Genomic DNA, 16,159 nt, shown 5'->3' with positions numbered 1-16,159 from the left:
AGAAGTTAGTTTCTCCATATTGTTTTATAAAAAAAGAATTGTAGTTTTTTTTTACCTAGTTATGAAAAACATATAAGCACTTTGGAAAATGTTAGTAATTTTCGTTCATATATTTAGGCATCACTGATCTTCAGTTAATGAGAATACATTAGATGGAAAAAATCCTTTTATTTTAATTTATGTATCTCTTGTTAATATATATCCCTGCCATATTTTTTTTGTCCAGTCTTCCTTTTCAAATAATTACCCTCTCACATTCCTATAAGTTTCATTCTCTATTTTTATAACTTTCAATTTCTTTTCTCTGCTACACCTCTCTCTCCCTCTCTCTAACTGATGGTTTGAAATCCAAAATCATATAAAAATAAATAAATTATACAAATGAATATGTATTTAAAACTATATTAAAATTAAAATTAATATAGACATTAATATATATAAATAGTAAAAAATAAATAAATTTTAACCACAAAATAAAATAGTGGATAAAAAGTGGATAAAGGACTAGTACATGTATTCCTGTTAAGAGTTCATAACAGATCTCAATTGGTAAAAAAGTTATTCATTTGCGAAATGTCATTATATAGTGATTCTGTGTCTGTGGTAGGTCTTCTAAAATGTGTAGTAATATATTAATGATTTGTGAATTTTATCATGGAAGGTTTTATTATTATTTAGAATTTGTGTGAATCTTAAGCTGGACATGGTTCGTGATTTGTGGAGTAACAACGAAATGAAATAGGGTCGTAAATGGCATGATTAACGATGAACCGAAAGATACATAAATACACATATGCAAGTCTTCTGAAATAATTGCTTAGGGTTTGTCTACGAAGTTAATCATTAAGTTCAGATGACATGATTAACGATGAAGTGGTGAAATGATACATAAATACACTCCTGCAAGTCTTCTGAGATCATTACTGCTCTGAAGTGAATACATGCATGTTTTTCCTGTAAATGGCATGATTAACGATGAACTCGAATAATACATTATATATAAAATAAAGGTATAAGAAGAAAGGATAAGGATAAAGTAATAAAACTACTCCCAAATATAATAATTATTTAATGATAAATAATTTTTTATTTAATAAAAATATTATATATTTTATTCTTTTTTATTATTATATATTTTATTTTATGATATATATTAGGTTTTATTTTATTTTTTATATAATAAGATATTATACTTTATATATTATACAAATTTTTAATAAATTGAAATAGAAACTCTCGTTCTCATATTTTCAATTAAGTATTTCTTTTCTAATCCTTCTACTTTTGTTTGTGTTGTATCAAACATTAAAAGAATTAAAATATTTTATCTAAACTTAAAAATTAAAATTTAACAAATTAAATTTTTTTATTTAAATAAAATAATTAAGAAGAAATAATTTAAAACAAAATTAATTCAAATTGAATGTATTTGATGTATTAAAAAATTGTGAAATTTGTATTAGAAGGATAAGGTAAAGTTAATAATGCATGTACATCCTTGTTACTCCACAAAATAGTAATAATAATAATAAATAAATAAGTATTTGTTTTTTCTTTTACAGCTTTCATACCCCAATGAACTAAAATATATTTTGACGTGGACAAAATTAACTAAATTATAATGGACCGTTAAAAATTACAATGAACCAAAAAAATGTTCATTTGAACTGAACTGAAAATTAATTTAGATAAATTAAATTAAACTATTTTTTTTTTTGAGTGGCAATACACTGCACTTTGTTTTCACTAATTTTTTTATCAGTTTTTTTTTTTTCAATTACTTTATAAGAAACTTAGGTCTCTACCATTTAGAGTTGCATAGTTAAAATTGTTAAAAGAAGATATACTTAAAACTAATATAACAATTTTTATAAAAAAGGGAAGAAAATATGAAATGAATAGTAAAAGAAAATGCAAATAGGTCTGATAAATTATTTAATAAACAATAATATTACTCCTAAATTATTTTTACAAAAATATGTCTATCGATCAATCTAAAAGTTACAAAATAATTTATTCATGATTTAACTTGTATAGGTTAAGACACAATTATTGAAGAAAAAGAAAAAAAAAAGAGGTTATAATTTAATTCAGTCAGTGACAAGTAAGTGAACAATTAACTAATAAAAGTTGAATTTTTTAAAATTTTATAAAATTAAACTATAAAACCGTACCGTTTATTTTCTATTATAAATAATTCAATTTTTTTTAATATAATATAATATAATACAATTAACTATAATTTAGTGAACTAAGATTAATTTTGTCTACACTTGGGTAATACACATGCCATTGAAATAAAGGAATTTAATAAACTAATGAAACTGTTTCCAATTTTTCTAATTTTCCTTTTTTTTTATATAGAAAATGTAGCATAGTGTCTTTTATAATACATGGGTCTGTATTTATTTTGCTTTAAAAATAATTACTTACTTAAATGCATACAAAAAATTACTTATTTTATTAAAAAATACTTTTTTTTTTAATAAACACAACTAAACTTATATCTATTACTAAGAAGAAGAGAGGCATAGTGCTTCTCCTTTATTATTTTAAAATAACAAGGTGAAGGGGAAGAGAAAACGAACTGCCGTAGAAATACATATAAGTGAACCATTCACATTGTTATTGTTATTTAACAAAATAATATGGAAAGAAGTTCATTTAAAGATTAGTGATTTAATTTTACTTATAATTTATACTCTTCCTCTAAGAAATAACATTTAAATTATAAAAATCAATAAAATAAGTCGTTAATTTTGATTATAAATAATTTTATGAAATTAAATTTTATTTTAAAATTTATAGAATTTATTAGCTAAATAATAGTGATATATAATGGCATCTCGTAGTTTAAGGTGTAACTTTTTTATACCAATGAATGACTTATATTGTTAAATTATAGTTTAATATGAAAAATGAGTGATATGGATTATACTCGAACTCGACTATAAATTAAGAGTATAAAATAAAATTACCAATTAAGAATACATTTCAAAGTGGTTATATGGATTTTATAATTAGGTAAAAAGTACTATTATTCATTGTTTATTATCTTCTTCCTGTATATTTATTAGTTGAAGGTGTTTTTCTGTGATAGATATGTATTATTGATTAAGAATACTTAATGAAATTGAAATTTTATGATAGTTGGATTGAAATGGATTTAGTTATTAACTTTCATCTTTAAATATTGCAAAAGAGAATAGGATTCACTAAGGGCAAGAGTAACTCTAAAGAGTTATTTTTAATTTTCACTTTATATTTTAGTTTATATATATATTAACCGTTAAAATGAATTATGTTATATGTATATATTAATATCTTTTTCATAGTTATGATATTTTTTTATCATGATGTATATATGAGTTTTTATTTCAGATAAACATCACCATATCTGTTCTGTTATCCGTGATTGAAGAATTGATTGATTCATGGCAGCCATGGTGTTTGTATTTCCACAGCTTCATATCATTATGTCTGCTTCTATTTTTAATATTTATAATAATAAAAGATAATAAAATTATAATTATTAAAATGAATATAAATAATTTTTGAATTTTTTTTATTAGTTTGATATAATAATTTTTTTATTATAAATAATTATTTTAAAAATAAAAAATTAATTAAATTAAAAAAATAGTTAAATTTTTTAAAAAATAATTAAAAGATAAAATTAATTATATAGATTAGCTAAAACACCGGTCTTTGTATTCGCATTTTGTATTAAAATGATATATAATTAATTTATTAATAGTTGTTAAATATAAAATTAAAAAAAATAAAATATATAAATAAATATTTTTTAAAATAATTATTAAAAGAAGATATTTTTAAAATAATGATTAAAAATAATTATTTAAAAAATAATTAATTTTTAAAATAATAATTAAAGATAAAATTAATATAAAAAATGTAGATATAAAATAGAATATTTTTATATATTTATAGATAACATTAAATTATGTATTTATAACAAGACGATGGTTTATAGATATATTCCATCATATTATGTAACAAAATGAATATTGATTATGTGCCGATAAAGAAAAGTAATTATGGAAAGTTTTTGTCATACATAATATTCTTATTTAACTTAGATTATATTATTCTGTAAAAGGGTTAAACAAGATAAATAATGTAAATAATTTTTATAATTTTTATTCATGATCTCACAATATTTTAATATGTTCTAATTATTTAAGTTTAATATTATCAGTTTGAGGAAACATTAAGAAAAAAATTGAGGAAGAAAAAACAAATTGGGATGTAATTATTTTTTATTATTGGTACTCAAAATTGAACTAAAAGAAATTTCCCAATGTGAAAAATTCTACCAACACGATTAACACGAGTTGGTCGCGTCATACTAATGTGAATATAGAAAAAATAACTTACCTTATTCATACTACAGAAAAGTAAATGATAGTTTCTGATTAATAAAAAATAATAAAATTATAATTATAATTATAAAAATAAAAATAAATTATTTTTATAACTTTGATATAAATATTTTTTTTATCATATGTCACCTTTTTATTATAAATAATTATTTTATTTTAAAAAATAAATTAAATTAAAAAAATATAGAAAAAAGGGTTAAAAAATTAAAAAAAAAAACACTTAATAAATAAGATTGATAAAATAATTATCTTAATTAAAAAAATTATTTATTAAAAAATAAAAAATGTATATATATTAAGAGAATGAATTCTTTTTTACATAATAATATATATAATATTGTTAAAATAACAAATATTATTAAATTATAAAATAAAAACAATGATTTTAAGGGAAAAAATGTAGAAAAATAAATGATTTTTAATTTTTATTATGGAAAATTATTTTTTATTAGATAAATATTTTTTATTATAAATATCTATTTAAATTTAAAAATAAAGTTATTTAAAAAGTAAAATTAAAAGCATTGTATATATAAAAATCTTTGTTTATTACTAACCAGTGGGAAAAAATTGTGTCGAAGTTTGTTATTGTTATTTAACAATAAAAAAAATACTGATTTCATTCACTTCTTATCTGCCCATAGTTTAATTAGTTAATTTTAATTATTAATAATGGGGTGAATTTAAATTTTATTTTAAGATTTTTAAAATTAATATATAATGGCATCTCCTAAAGGAATAAAATTTTTACCAATTGAGATCTATATTATAATCCTAGCAGAAATATAACTTGTTCGCATTTTTATCATATTTGATTGTATTGTTAAAATTGAATTATTTTTATTACTTGATTGTATATTAATATGTATATGCAGAAGGTTGAAGCATCTTCTCCAATATAGAGAATCAGTGATTGGAGAATTGATCCACAGCAGCCATGGTGTTCTTATTTCCAACGCTTCAGTCATTATGTCTGTTTCTACTTCTAATGGTCATTTCTCTCCATGCACCATTCTCTTCCTCACTCTCACTTCAACACACAGAAGCCAACGCTTTGTTGAAGTGGAAAGCAAGCCTTCACAACCCAAGTCAAAAGTTGCTATCTTCATGGAATAATGGCAATACTTCATGCAATTGGCTTGGAATTGCTTCTGACCACACAGGATCAGTCTCCAACATCAATCTTACAAACATTGGATTAAGTGGTACGCTTCAAACTCTCAACTTTTCATCACTTCCAAACATCCTCACTCTAGATATCAGTCATAACTTCTTCGGTGGAAGTATTCCTCCTCAAGTTGGGGTGTTGTCCAAACTCACTCATCTTGATTTAAGTCACAATCATCTCACTGGACCAATTCCTTCTCAAATAACTCGGTTGGTCAGTCTTCAAATTTTATATTTGGAAAGCAATGTTTTTGATGGTTCTATTCCTGAAGAAATAGGTGAATTAAAGAATTTGAGAGAGATTACCATTCGATTTGCCAATCTCACGGGGACTATCCCAAATTCTATTGGAAAGCTATCATTCTTGTCATATCTTAGCTTTCGGAATTGCAGTCTCACAGGGTCTATTCCAAAATCTATTGGAAATTTGACCAGTCTGTTAATTCTAGATTTTTCCTTGAACAACCTTTATGGAAATATTCCTCAAGAAATTGAAATGCTAACACATTTGTATCAACTTGATTTGTCCGAGAACCTTTTGTCAGGTACAATCCCCCCTACAATTGGAAATCTGAGCAATTTATTATTTGTCTACTTGTATGGCAACTATTTATCTGGTTCCATTCCTAATGAAGTGGGAAAACTCCATTCTCTTTTGACGATCCAATTGCTAGGTAATAATCTCTCTGGACCAATCCCATCTTCCATCGGTAACTTGGTCAATTTGGATTCTATTCGCCTTGACAGAAACAAACTCTCTGGAACAATTCCTTCCACTATTGGTAACTTGACAAAGCTCACCACACTTGCTTTATTCTCAAATAAGCTTAGTGGACGCATCCCAATACAAATGAATATGCTTAACAACCTAGAAAATTTGCAATTATATGACAATAATTTCATTGGTCAATTGCCTCACAATGTTTGCATTAGTGGAAAGTTGATATGTTTTGGTGTTGCTAGTAACTTTTTCACAGGTGCAGTACCCAAGAGTTTGAAGAATTGCTTCAGTCTCATTAGAGTTAGGCTTCAACAAAACCAATTGACAGGAAATATAACAGAGGATTTTGGTGTATATCCAAACTTGGATTACATAGAACTCAGTGATAATAACTTTTATGGCCATCTTTCCACAAAATGGGGAAAATGTCATAATCTCACGAGCCTCAAAATCTCCAACAATAATCTATCTGGAAGCATTCCAAAAGAACTAACTCTGGCAACCAATTTACATGTACTTGAATTGTCTTCAAATCACCTCGTAGGAGACATTCCTGAAGATTTAGGTAATTTGACCAACTTATTCAAGCTCTCTCTCAATAATAATAATCTTTCAGGAAATGTTCCTATACAAATAGCATCATTGCTAGATCTTGACACTTTAGACCTTGGATCAAATAGTTTTTCTGGCTTAATTCCAACTCAACTTGGTAATTTGGTCAAGTTATTACACTTAAATTTGAGTCGAAATAAATTTACAGAAAATATTTCATCCGAGTTTGGTAAATTAATACATCTTCAAAGTCTCGATCTTAGCATGAACACTTTGAGTGGAAAAATACCAACACTGCTTGGAGAGTTGAAAAGCTTAGAAACGTTAAATCTCTCACACAATTATCTTTCAGGGGATCTCTCCAGCCTTAATGAGATGATAAGCTTGATATCTATTGATGTATCATATAACCAATTAGAGGGTCCACTTCCGAACATTTCAGCCTTCAATACGGCTACAATTGAAGCATTGAGAAACAATAAAGGCTTGTGTGGTAATGTCTCAGGCTTGGAACCATGTCCAACATCACCTCACAAATATGAAAATCATAAGAGTAATAGAGTCATATTGGTATTTTTACCCATTGGTTTGGGCACTTCCACGCTAGCATTATTTTTCTTCGGAGTCTCATATTATCTTTATCGAAGCTCAAAGACAAAAGAACATCAAGATGAAGAATCACCAGGTCAAAATCTATTTTCGATATGGAGTTTTGATGGAAAGATGGTGTATGAGAACATAATTGAAGCCACAGAAGAGTTTGACAACAAACATCTCATTGGAGTTGGAGGACAGGGAAGTGTTTACAAAGCTGAATTACAAACAGGTCAAGTTCTTGCCGTTAAGAAACTCCATTCAGTACAAGATGGAGAAATTTGCAATGTTAAAGCTTTCAGAAGTGAAATTCAAGCTTTGAATGAGATTCGACACCGTAACATTGTGAAGTTATATGGGTATTGTTCTCATTCCCGATTCTCATTTTTGGTGTACGAGTTCTTGGAAAGGGGAAGCATAGATAAGATTTTAAAAGATGATGAAGAGGCAATTGCATTCAATTGGGAAAGGAGGGTTGATGCCATTAAAGGTGTAGCAAATGCTTTAAGCTATATGCATCATGATTGTTCACCTCCAATTGTTCATCGAGATATATCAAGTAAGAATATTCTTTTGAATTTGGAGTATGTGGCTCATGTCTCAGATTTTGGAACAGCCAAGCTTCTTAATCCTAGTTCAACCAATTGGACCTCATTCGTGGGAACTTTTGGATATGCTGCTCCAGGTATTCCTTTCTTCTTTTATACTCAGACTATAATGATTCTGTAACTTTACTTGGTTAGTTTTATATTTGTTCCGAAAGATTTGATAGGTTTATTTTTGTGAAATATTATGATAACTCTTTTAATTTGGTACAGAACTTGCGTACACAATGGAAATAAATGAAAAATGCGATGTGTATAGCTTTGGGGTATTGGCACTGGAAATAGTTTTTGGAGAGCACCCTGGAGAGTTTGTAACTTCGTTAGCGTCTTCATGGAATGTGATGGAGTCAACAAATGATATTTCTTCATTGATGAGTAAGTTAGATGAACGTCTGCCACATCCTGCAGAACCTATTGCTAAGGAGATAGATTCGATTATAAACATGACAAATGCTTGCTTGACTGAAAATCCTCGTTCTCGCCCTACCATGGACCAAGTTGCCAACTACTTTTCAAAGTAGAAGTCATCTTCATTCAATTGATTCCACATCGTGTTGAAGGAAGTTGAAAGGTTGAATTTACCGAATATGCATTGCATTGTAATTTTATTTTTAGTCTTGATATTTCTTAACTATTATTGTCTTGTGTTGTTTAATTGGTATATTCAGTTTTGTGTTGTGGTTTGTTTAATAAAAAAGGTTCCCTATTTATATAGGGCCTTGGTGTGGCAAAATATTTTAAGCTCGTGATTTACATTTTGAATTGAAATTGGTTTTAATTTCATATACAACTTGTTCTGACAGACTTTGAATTTATTGGGCATTTTTTACTTTGGATTTATTTTTGATAAATATAAATAGTATTGAGTCTTGTGAATGGGGTTAAAGTGAATGTGGAGTTTGTAATATTTATCAAAATCGTGGACATATTTCGAGAAGTTATTTTGTGTGAAAACCACTGCCTTGAACTGTAATAGGTGAACACCAAAGGGACTTGATAAAGTCATGTTAGTAAGAATTATCGTGTGATGATAATGTTTATGTTTGTATTTATATATGGTATCAGATGTCCGTATTTATGTTCATGCTTCATAACATATAATTGATTGTGTATGAAAATTATACTTAAAAGTAATTGATCTTAACTCTTATATACTGTTATGCCAACAAAAGATAAAAAAGATAAAGATATTAAAAATAGTCTTTTTAAAGTTTGAAAATAATTTCAGAATCATCAGAAAACCAAATCCATTTTAAAGATAAAATATAAATATTGTTATTTTATTCTTTTCAAATCATAAAAGTGATTTCTATTTTTCTTAAACCAGAGTTTATGCTAACCTTCAAAACCTCAGGCAAACTGTCACCACACCTTTTCGACACACCTTGTCAATTCAAATTGCCTTCAACAAACTGTTAATCAGATTGTTGTACCAAAAATTTCCTCAACCATATAACACTTCGGCAAAACCTTTAACCTAATCGTGAAACTCTTCTTTAATCTCCTCTAAACCGTAAGAAGCGTGTTCATCTATAAAGTTGTCATCATCTAGTTTTCGGTCATCCTTGTTAATATAAACAAAAATAGCGATCAGATACAATAACAATTGTATTAAAAGTAGCAATATAATGAAAATAACTTTGTGAAACCAATTTCACCGTTTAAAATCAATTGTAAAAACTAGTTTCATTGAAAAAAAATTGAGAACCAACTTCATTCAAAATTATTCAAAACAATCATAACAGTAAAGACTAAACAAATAAATCTAATAATCATTGTATTCATTGAACAAATTGTGAGATTTTACCTTTAGGACAAGTCCATCGAACATGGAAGTTTCTATTTAGTGAAATCTTCAATAAACGACAACCGTATAGCCTTGATCATCCATTTTCCTTGTGGATCTGGTAGTACAACTCGGAAGACCCGTCCAGAGTCACCAATTAGTGGGAGTCATTACCGCCATGAATGACACATTGTACACTTAGAAGTGTCAATTTGATTGATGGTCCATGGTCAGTCCTCACCCACTTTTCATTAAGCCCCTTTTTAAAGGACCCCAAATGTGGGACCAAAAAAAATTTCCAACTCCTAAAGTCCCATCAGAAGTGAGTTAGGGCCAAAAGTTAAGGTGGACTTGTCCCCTAAAACAATACTTTGAGTTTGAGTCAGAGCCATCTTGCGTTGGTTTGAACCGAAGGTTAAGTCTAACTGATTGGGTCGGGCTGATGGAAGACATAGGTCAGCCTTGGCAGAGGGAGGACATGAACCGGTCGGGGGGCAACAATCAACACGGGCAAAACTGGGGCAACTGCCAACAAGTGTCGAGCTTACACGGGCTGAAAACCGACACGGGCATGTTTGAGCCAACCCAAACCAACAAAAGACATAGGTCGGCCCAGTCCAATGTTAGAAACGTGCTAGCTGACAAGGGTCGGACAAATGACCGACATCTGTCGGCCCATGTCAACCATCGACACAGGTTAGGTTGATGGTTGGCACAGACAGATCCTTTTGGAGATACTAAAGCAACTAAGGCTTATAAAATACATATCTCTCGTTATGAAAGAAAAGACTCAATATTAAATGCTCTAGCTAAAAATCCTAAAATCATACCAGGGTACCTTTTTGCAAGAACAATAAGAAAATTATGTATTATCCAAATAAATGCTTAAATGAAAATGTCTTAATGTTGAAGGGTTATTATTTTATAGAGGGTTGAATTAGGTATATATTATAGGAAATAATTATGTGAAAAGGAAAAATGTCATTTGACAACCCTCTGTATGAATAAATGGTCCTAATAATAGTGAACTTTTGTATTTAAAAAAAAAAACTGAGAGAAAGGTAATAAAGGATAGTATCATATGGGAGTGATTTTAAAGTATCATTGTCCTATATTATAATATATATATATATATATATATATATATATATATAACATCTTTTTATCCTAAGACATTTTATACTACTTTTAATCTAAAATTATAAAGCAATGAAATTATAGATTGTACTAAACAAATCTAAAGGAGATTGGACCGTTATTAGGCGTTCTTAATTAAAAGAACATGGAACTATACTAGGAAATTATTTAAGTAAAAGTTCGACCCTACACTAATTGGTTGACGACCAAGTTACTCGAGTGAAGATAACACAACATTACCTGAAAATTGTTCAAATAAACATTCGACTCTATACCTTAAAGACATATATTTTCTCTTATATATTATTTAATTTTGTCATTTTTATCTTATATGGATTTTGACTCACTTTTATTTCCGATAAATGCGATAAATCCTTTGTGGGTTTCTTCGATTTTTCTCTCAATCTTTGACATAGTGACGATTGAGAACCGATGGACTGAAATAGGAATCATATATTACGAATAGAAGATGATAGTAATTATTCAATACCATAGACAAAACTTATATTACAGTGTACTTATATTTAACCCGACAGTCCTTGATATGCTTTTGGAAGATAAATTACAGTAAGCAGTAAAGAAATAAACCAGTCCAACCACATTTTCCATAAGTTCGATTTGATCTCCAAGAACACAAGTTTTGAACTGTTAAAAGTAGAAAATTAAAAGTGGCAGAAGTAGAAGCATCTTCTTTGTTGTGAGTACCCAGTTTTAGGCTATACCAGATACTACTTTTAAGGCTTTGCTTCAATTTTGCATCATTTTGATTTAAAAGGAATGGCCCTCAGCACTATCTGATGGTATAAAGCTGCAAGTGCTGCCCCAACAAAAGGCCCAACCCAGAAGATCCACTGCACCAAAGTAAAATCAGTCGCATAAAATCTTTGCACTTTTTTTGCTGGTTGTGTACAACAGATAAAATAGTTAACTTGAATTGAAATGACAGATAAAGAAGAAAACTTCTAATAAAATTTAAGGATGAATTTTATCTCACGTGATTATCCCAAGCTTGGTCCTTGTTGTAAATAAGAGCAGCACCTAAACTTCTAGCAGGGTTGATGCCGGTCCCTGTGATAGGAATTGTAGCCAAGTGCACCAGAAAGACCGCAAAACCAATAGGCAAAGGTGCCAAAATCTACCACATTCACATGTGTATCATTAGATTATCATAGAACACAAATGTTACATTACAAATTTGATATAGTTGAATACAAAAGATGCATTGTTGGGAAAGTATTGCTCACTGGAACATGCGAGTCTCTAGCATTTCGTTTTGCATCTGTGGCTGAGAAAACAGTGTAAACCAGAATAAACGTGCCTACAATTTCTGCTCCAAGGCCATCACCTTTAGAGTATCCTTTACTGAGAGTGTTGGCACCACCACCAAGCCTCTCATATTGGTTTGATTGGAATCCCTTGACCACAGCAGCCCCACAGATAGCTCCTAAGCACTGCATGATCATGTAGAACACTGTCCTAGTGAGAGATAACTTGCGTGCCAAGAACAACCCAAATGTCACAGCTGGGTTAATGTGACCCCCTTCATTCATAAAAATCACAAAAGCAATCATACAACTATATATTACAGTCCACAAGCATACCAATTCACTGAAAATCAAGCTCATATACTCATAGAATATAGTATTATAAGTACTGAGTTTGCTTCCATTTCTAACCTGAGATACCAGCAGTGCAGTAGACAAGGGCAAAGATCATTCCACCAAATGACCAAGCAATGCCTTGAACACCAACTGTGGAACACTTGTTGGGAGATTTTCCCACACCCATCACAGTCAAAACTGTGACATAAAGAAACAAGAATGTGGCCACAAATTCTGCTATTCCTGCTCTGTAGAAAGACCATGATGTTAACTCTCTAGGCTCAAACAATGGAGCTGGAGGAGCCTCTCTGTAGTCTTTGCCATCTTGTGTCTGTGCACCTGTTCCTATTTGTTGCCTCTCCCCATACCTGTTGGCTCCTACCCTCACATCCTCATCTCTCCCCTCCATTTTCAGTGCAACTTCAACTGTGTTCTAAGCTTAGGCTTGTGTCTGGTGAGTAACCACTAACCAGTGAAATCTTAATATATAGTCGTAAGGATTTTATGAAGCTGCTATGAATGAATGGTGTTTGTGGAGTGAGGCTAGGGTGCTTTCTGGTTTGGTGACTTGTCTTTTTAGTTTCTTTCCTTGAGAGCATCACTTTGCTTCTTCACCATTCCTTTTACTCTTCACTTTCAAAGCAAGTTCTCAAAACTTGCCATAGAAAATAATCATTATAGGAAGGTAAATGATAGAGGAAACCACTGTCACATTGAAATGTGCTTGTCGATAAAAAAGTCTCTGCCACTATAATGGTTCCTCCACGCGTATGCTGTTGTATAAGCTCGGTTTAAGAAATTAAATCTCCATACAAGAGACTATTTACTTTTTTTTTTTCTTTTTTGTAAGGACCGTCGAATTTCAGAACACTTTTTAGCATTACAAAAGACATACAGAAGTTAGAAAGATTTTCTAGCAATAATGATTTTTTTTTTAAATTAATAAAAGGTTAGAATTTAGAATTTGAATTTTAAGGAATATGCAAAATCATAATATTAAGAATTTTATAGATTTATAAGAATTTGAATGATTTCATGCATTTTAAAAAAAAATCATAAGTACGTTGTATTTTTACTTTTTAAAGATGAAATGTATCTTGATTTAAAGAATCAAGGAATTTAATAAAGAATCAAGGAATTTAATTAAAAGTAGTGGTTACACCAATTCATTCATTATATACCTTCAACTCTAAAAGTAACAAATCTCGCATCCGTTTTATGAAATATATTTATTACATGTCAATAATTTCTATTATTAAGTTAAATATATTTTTAGTTTCTAAATTTTGATGCAAAATTAAAATTTGCCTATATTTTAAATCTTGATATAATTTGGTACTAAAAATTTAAAAGTAAATAGATATAGTCTTATAAATCCAACTATATTAAATTTCTCTGATATATCCACGACGTTTCGAACTGATTTTTGAGTTGTTTACACATTTGACATGTTTAAACTCAAATGTCAGCTTGGAACGTTATTTACCACGTAAACAAATAAACTTTGTTGAGTTACGAAGATTATATCTCTTTATTTCTAAAATTTTAAGACCAAAATGTATTAAAATTTTATATAAGAACAAATTTCAATTTCACATTCAAATTTAGGGACTACAAACATATTTAATTTTATATTATTTTTACATTAATAATTAATAAAAATTTGTTTAGCATTTTAAGATATTTCAACACTATTTTTTTTGTAAGATAAAACTCTTTACATTTTTTATTTCTTCTTGTTTATTATTTTTCATACAATTTCTAATAATTGTATTTTCTAGTTGTTGACCATTCTCGTATTTAGAGGATGTTATTGTTGAAACAATGCTACATAATACATTACAAAATCTTTTTTCTTGACCTCTTTACTAAAAAAAGAGAGAGTTTACACCTCCTAATACAATAATTAACATAATTCTATATTTGTCTCTCTAGAAAGTATTTTTGAATCTCCAAATATCATCTAAATCACTTGATCTAAAATATAATTTTTTTATACATTTTATAGATTGAATTTTTCGGAAAGTATTTTCATATCTAGAAATACCTTCCCAAATACTCAATCCAGAAAATATTAAAAAAAGGCAAGAGTTTTTATTATTATTTTAATAAGGGGTAATTTGGAATTATAGATTTTACGGGGGTGCAGGAAGACAAAAGGACGTACAGGAAGAAAAGCCCCAAATTGAAATGAGGGTAAACCAAAGTGGAGATCTAATCTGGTTCAGTCTTACCCACTAGCTTGCTGGTCTTTGATTACTGAACCAAGGTTTTGCTCCCTGCACAAAATAATTACTACCTACACCCCTATAACTTTCAGTAAAAATTTTACTCCTCTAGATCAATTTAATGGTAACTTTTGAAAATAATTATATATATATATATATATATATATATATATATATATATATATATATATATTATGAATTGTTGAATTCGAAATATGGATCTCGAACAGAAAAGATATTTGGAATTAAATAGTCTAAAAGTGTTTTAAATGCAAGTTCAGCCAATGCGCAAGAAATATTTACTGATAGCTAAATACACGTTACATTTAATTCTAAAGGGAAAGTCAATGCCGTATTCAATATTTGCAGAATAATATTTCCATGTAATACACGAGCGTGTGTTGACCTAAATTTATGGAAAGGGAATAAACAGTTATGCATTAATTAGAAATGAAGTAGTTCCAGATATTAAAAAGGTTGCTACAAGTAAACATAGAATATAACTTTAAGATAAAATTTGAAAGAGACGAAATAGTAGAAAACGTGCAACCATAAGTTACTTCACTTTAAGGAACATGATCATTATAGGGGAAAATTACCCAACGAGGAAAACAAGTAAAATGAAAAAACACACGTCTGTGAACGAAACCAAGAAATAATCGTAAAGAATAATTAAAAAATGTTTTTCAATTCTAAAATTAAATTTAATATATATGTCATAAATTTCAATATTTATTATTTATAAAATTTATAAGAGATGTATCTGAATCCACCATATATTTGAGTCCATAAAAAAGGTTGAATTATTACAATCTATGTCCCAAAAATTTGAAAGAAAAATAGAAAACTGATAAAACAATATACAAAGAAGTGTGGTAGGAGAAATTGTAGATTTAATGTAGTAGGATGAGTTGTAAAATTCACGTGTTTACCAAGTCAAACAATAATTAATAATAATATAATTACATGAATTTTTCATTTTTATTATAAATGATAAGACTATGATAATTTTCAAATCAATCTATCGCTAGTATTTATTGTATGTGTGTAATTTATTAAACCGAAATCTTTTATAAAAAATTTGTGACCACATTATAAGTTAATCAGTTAAAATTATGTTTTATATTTTATTTATTAGTTATCACATCTGTTCTCGTATATTTTTTATCTACCATAATTATATACTGAGAGTAGTAAGTTGCGAAACCATTTATATTGCCAAATATTTTCATAACCAATATTTTAAATTTCATTTTTATTAATATAACTTAAAATTAATTAAATGTAAAAGTTCTAAACATGCGTCCGTTTAATAGTGCATACACTATAATTTAGAGAAATAAATGTTAACTCAATATCAATTGT

The 16,159-nt window shown here is 28.3% G+C and overlaps 2 protein-coding genes across 2 annotated transcripts; one reads left to right on the top strand and one right to left on the bottom strand.

The window, feature by feature from the left end:
- Nucleotides 1-5,340: 5,340 nt before the first annotated feature.
- Nucleotides 5,341-8,758, top strand: LOC114184843 (uncharacterized). The gene is made up of 2 exons (XM_085673251.1): nt 5,341-8,122; nt 8,256-8,758. The coding sequence occupies exons 1-2, from the start codon at nt 5,341-5,343 to the stop codon at nt 8,561-8,563; spliced, it is 3,090 nt and encodes a 1,029-aa protein (XP_085529377.1). The 3' UTR covers nt 8,564-8,758.
- A 2,663-nt stretch (nt 8,759-11,421) lies between these two features.
- LOC114183533 (putative aquaporin PIP1-4) lies at nt 11,422-13,132 on the bottom strand. The gene is made up of 4 exons (XM_028070584.2): nt 12,642-13,132; nt 12,210-12,505; nt 11,960-12,100; nt 11,422-11,816 (listed from the first exon to the last, which is right to left on the bottom strand). Exons 1-4 carry the CDS (start codon nt 12,973-12,975, stop codon nt 11,724-11,726), a joined length of 864 nt encoding a protein of 287 aa, XP_027926385.1. The 5' UTR covers nt 12,976-13,132; the 3' UTR covers nt 11,422-11,723.
- Nucleotides 13,133-16,159: the final 3,027 nt, after the last annotated feature.

Source organism: Vigna unguiculata, chromosome 5 (assembly GCF_037176805.1).
Source record: "Vigna unguiculata cultivar grain cowpea cultivar isolate G323 ecotype 2 chromosome 5, ASM3717680v1, whole genome shotgun sequence".
NCBI classification, from domain to species: Eukaryota; Viridiplantae; Streptophyta; class Magnoliopsida; order Fabales; family Fabaceae; genus Vigna; species Vigna unguiculata.
The sequence above is the reverse complement of the archived record's forward strand: the minus strand, read 5'-3'. Positions and strand labels throughout refer to the sequence as shown.

What these genes read in the sequence shown, in the direction of transcription:
- LOC114183533 (XM_028070584.2), bottom strand. Translation starts at nt 12,975, where the DNA reads ATGGAGGGGAGAGATGAGGATGTGAGGGTAGGAGCCAACAGGTATGGG. An exon ending in CTGCACTGCTGGTATCTCAG is followed by an intron (nt 12,506 to 12,641) that starts GTTAGAAATGGA and finishes TTATGAATGAAG; the next exon opens with GGGGTCACATTAACCCAGCT. An exon ending in CTAGAGACTCGCATGTTCCA is followed by an intron (nt 12,101 to 12,209) that starts GTGAGCAATACT and finishes TGAATGTGGTAG; the next exon opens with ATTTTGGCACCTTTGCCTAT.
- LOC114184843 (XM_085673251.1), top strand. Translation starts at nt 5,341, where the DNA reads ATGGTGTTCTTATTTCCAACGCTTCAGTCATTATGTCTGTTTCTACTT. An exon ending in TTTTGGATATGCTGCTCCAG is followed by an intron (nt 8,123 to 8,255) that starts GTATTCCTTTCT and finishes AATTTGGTACAG; the next exon opens with AACTTGCGTACACAATGGAA.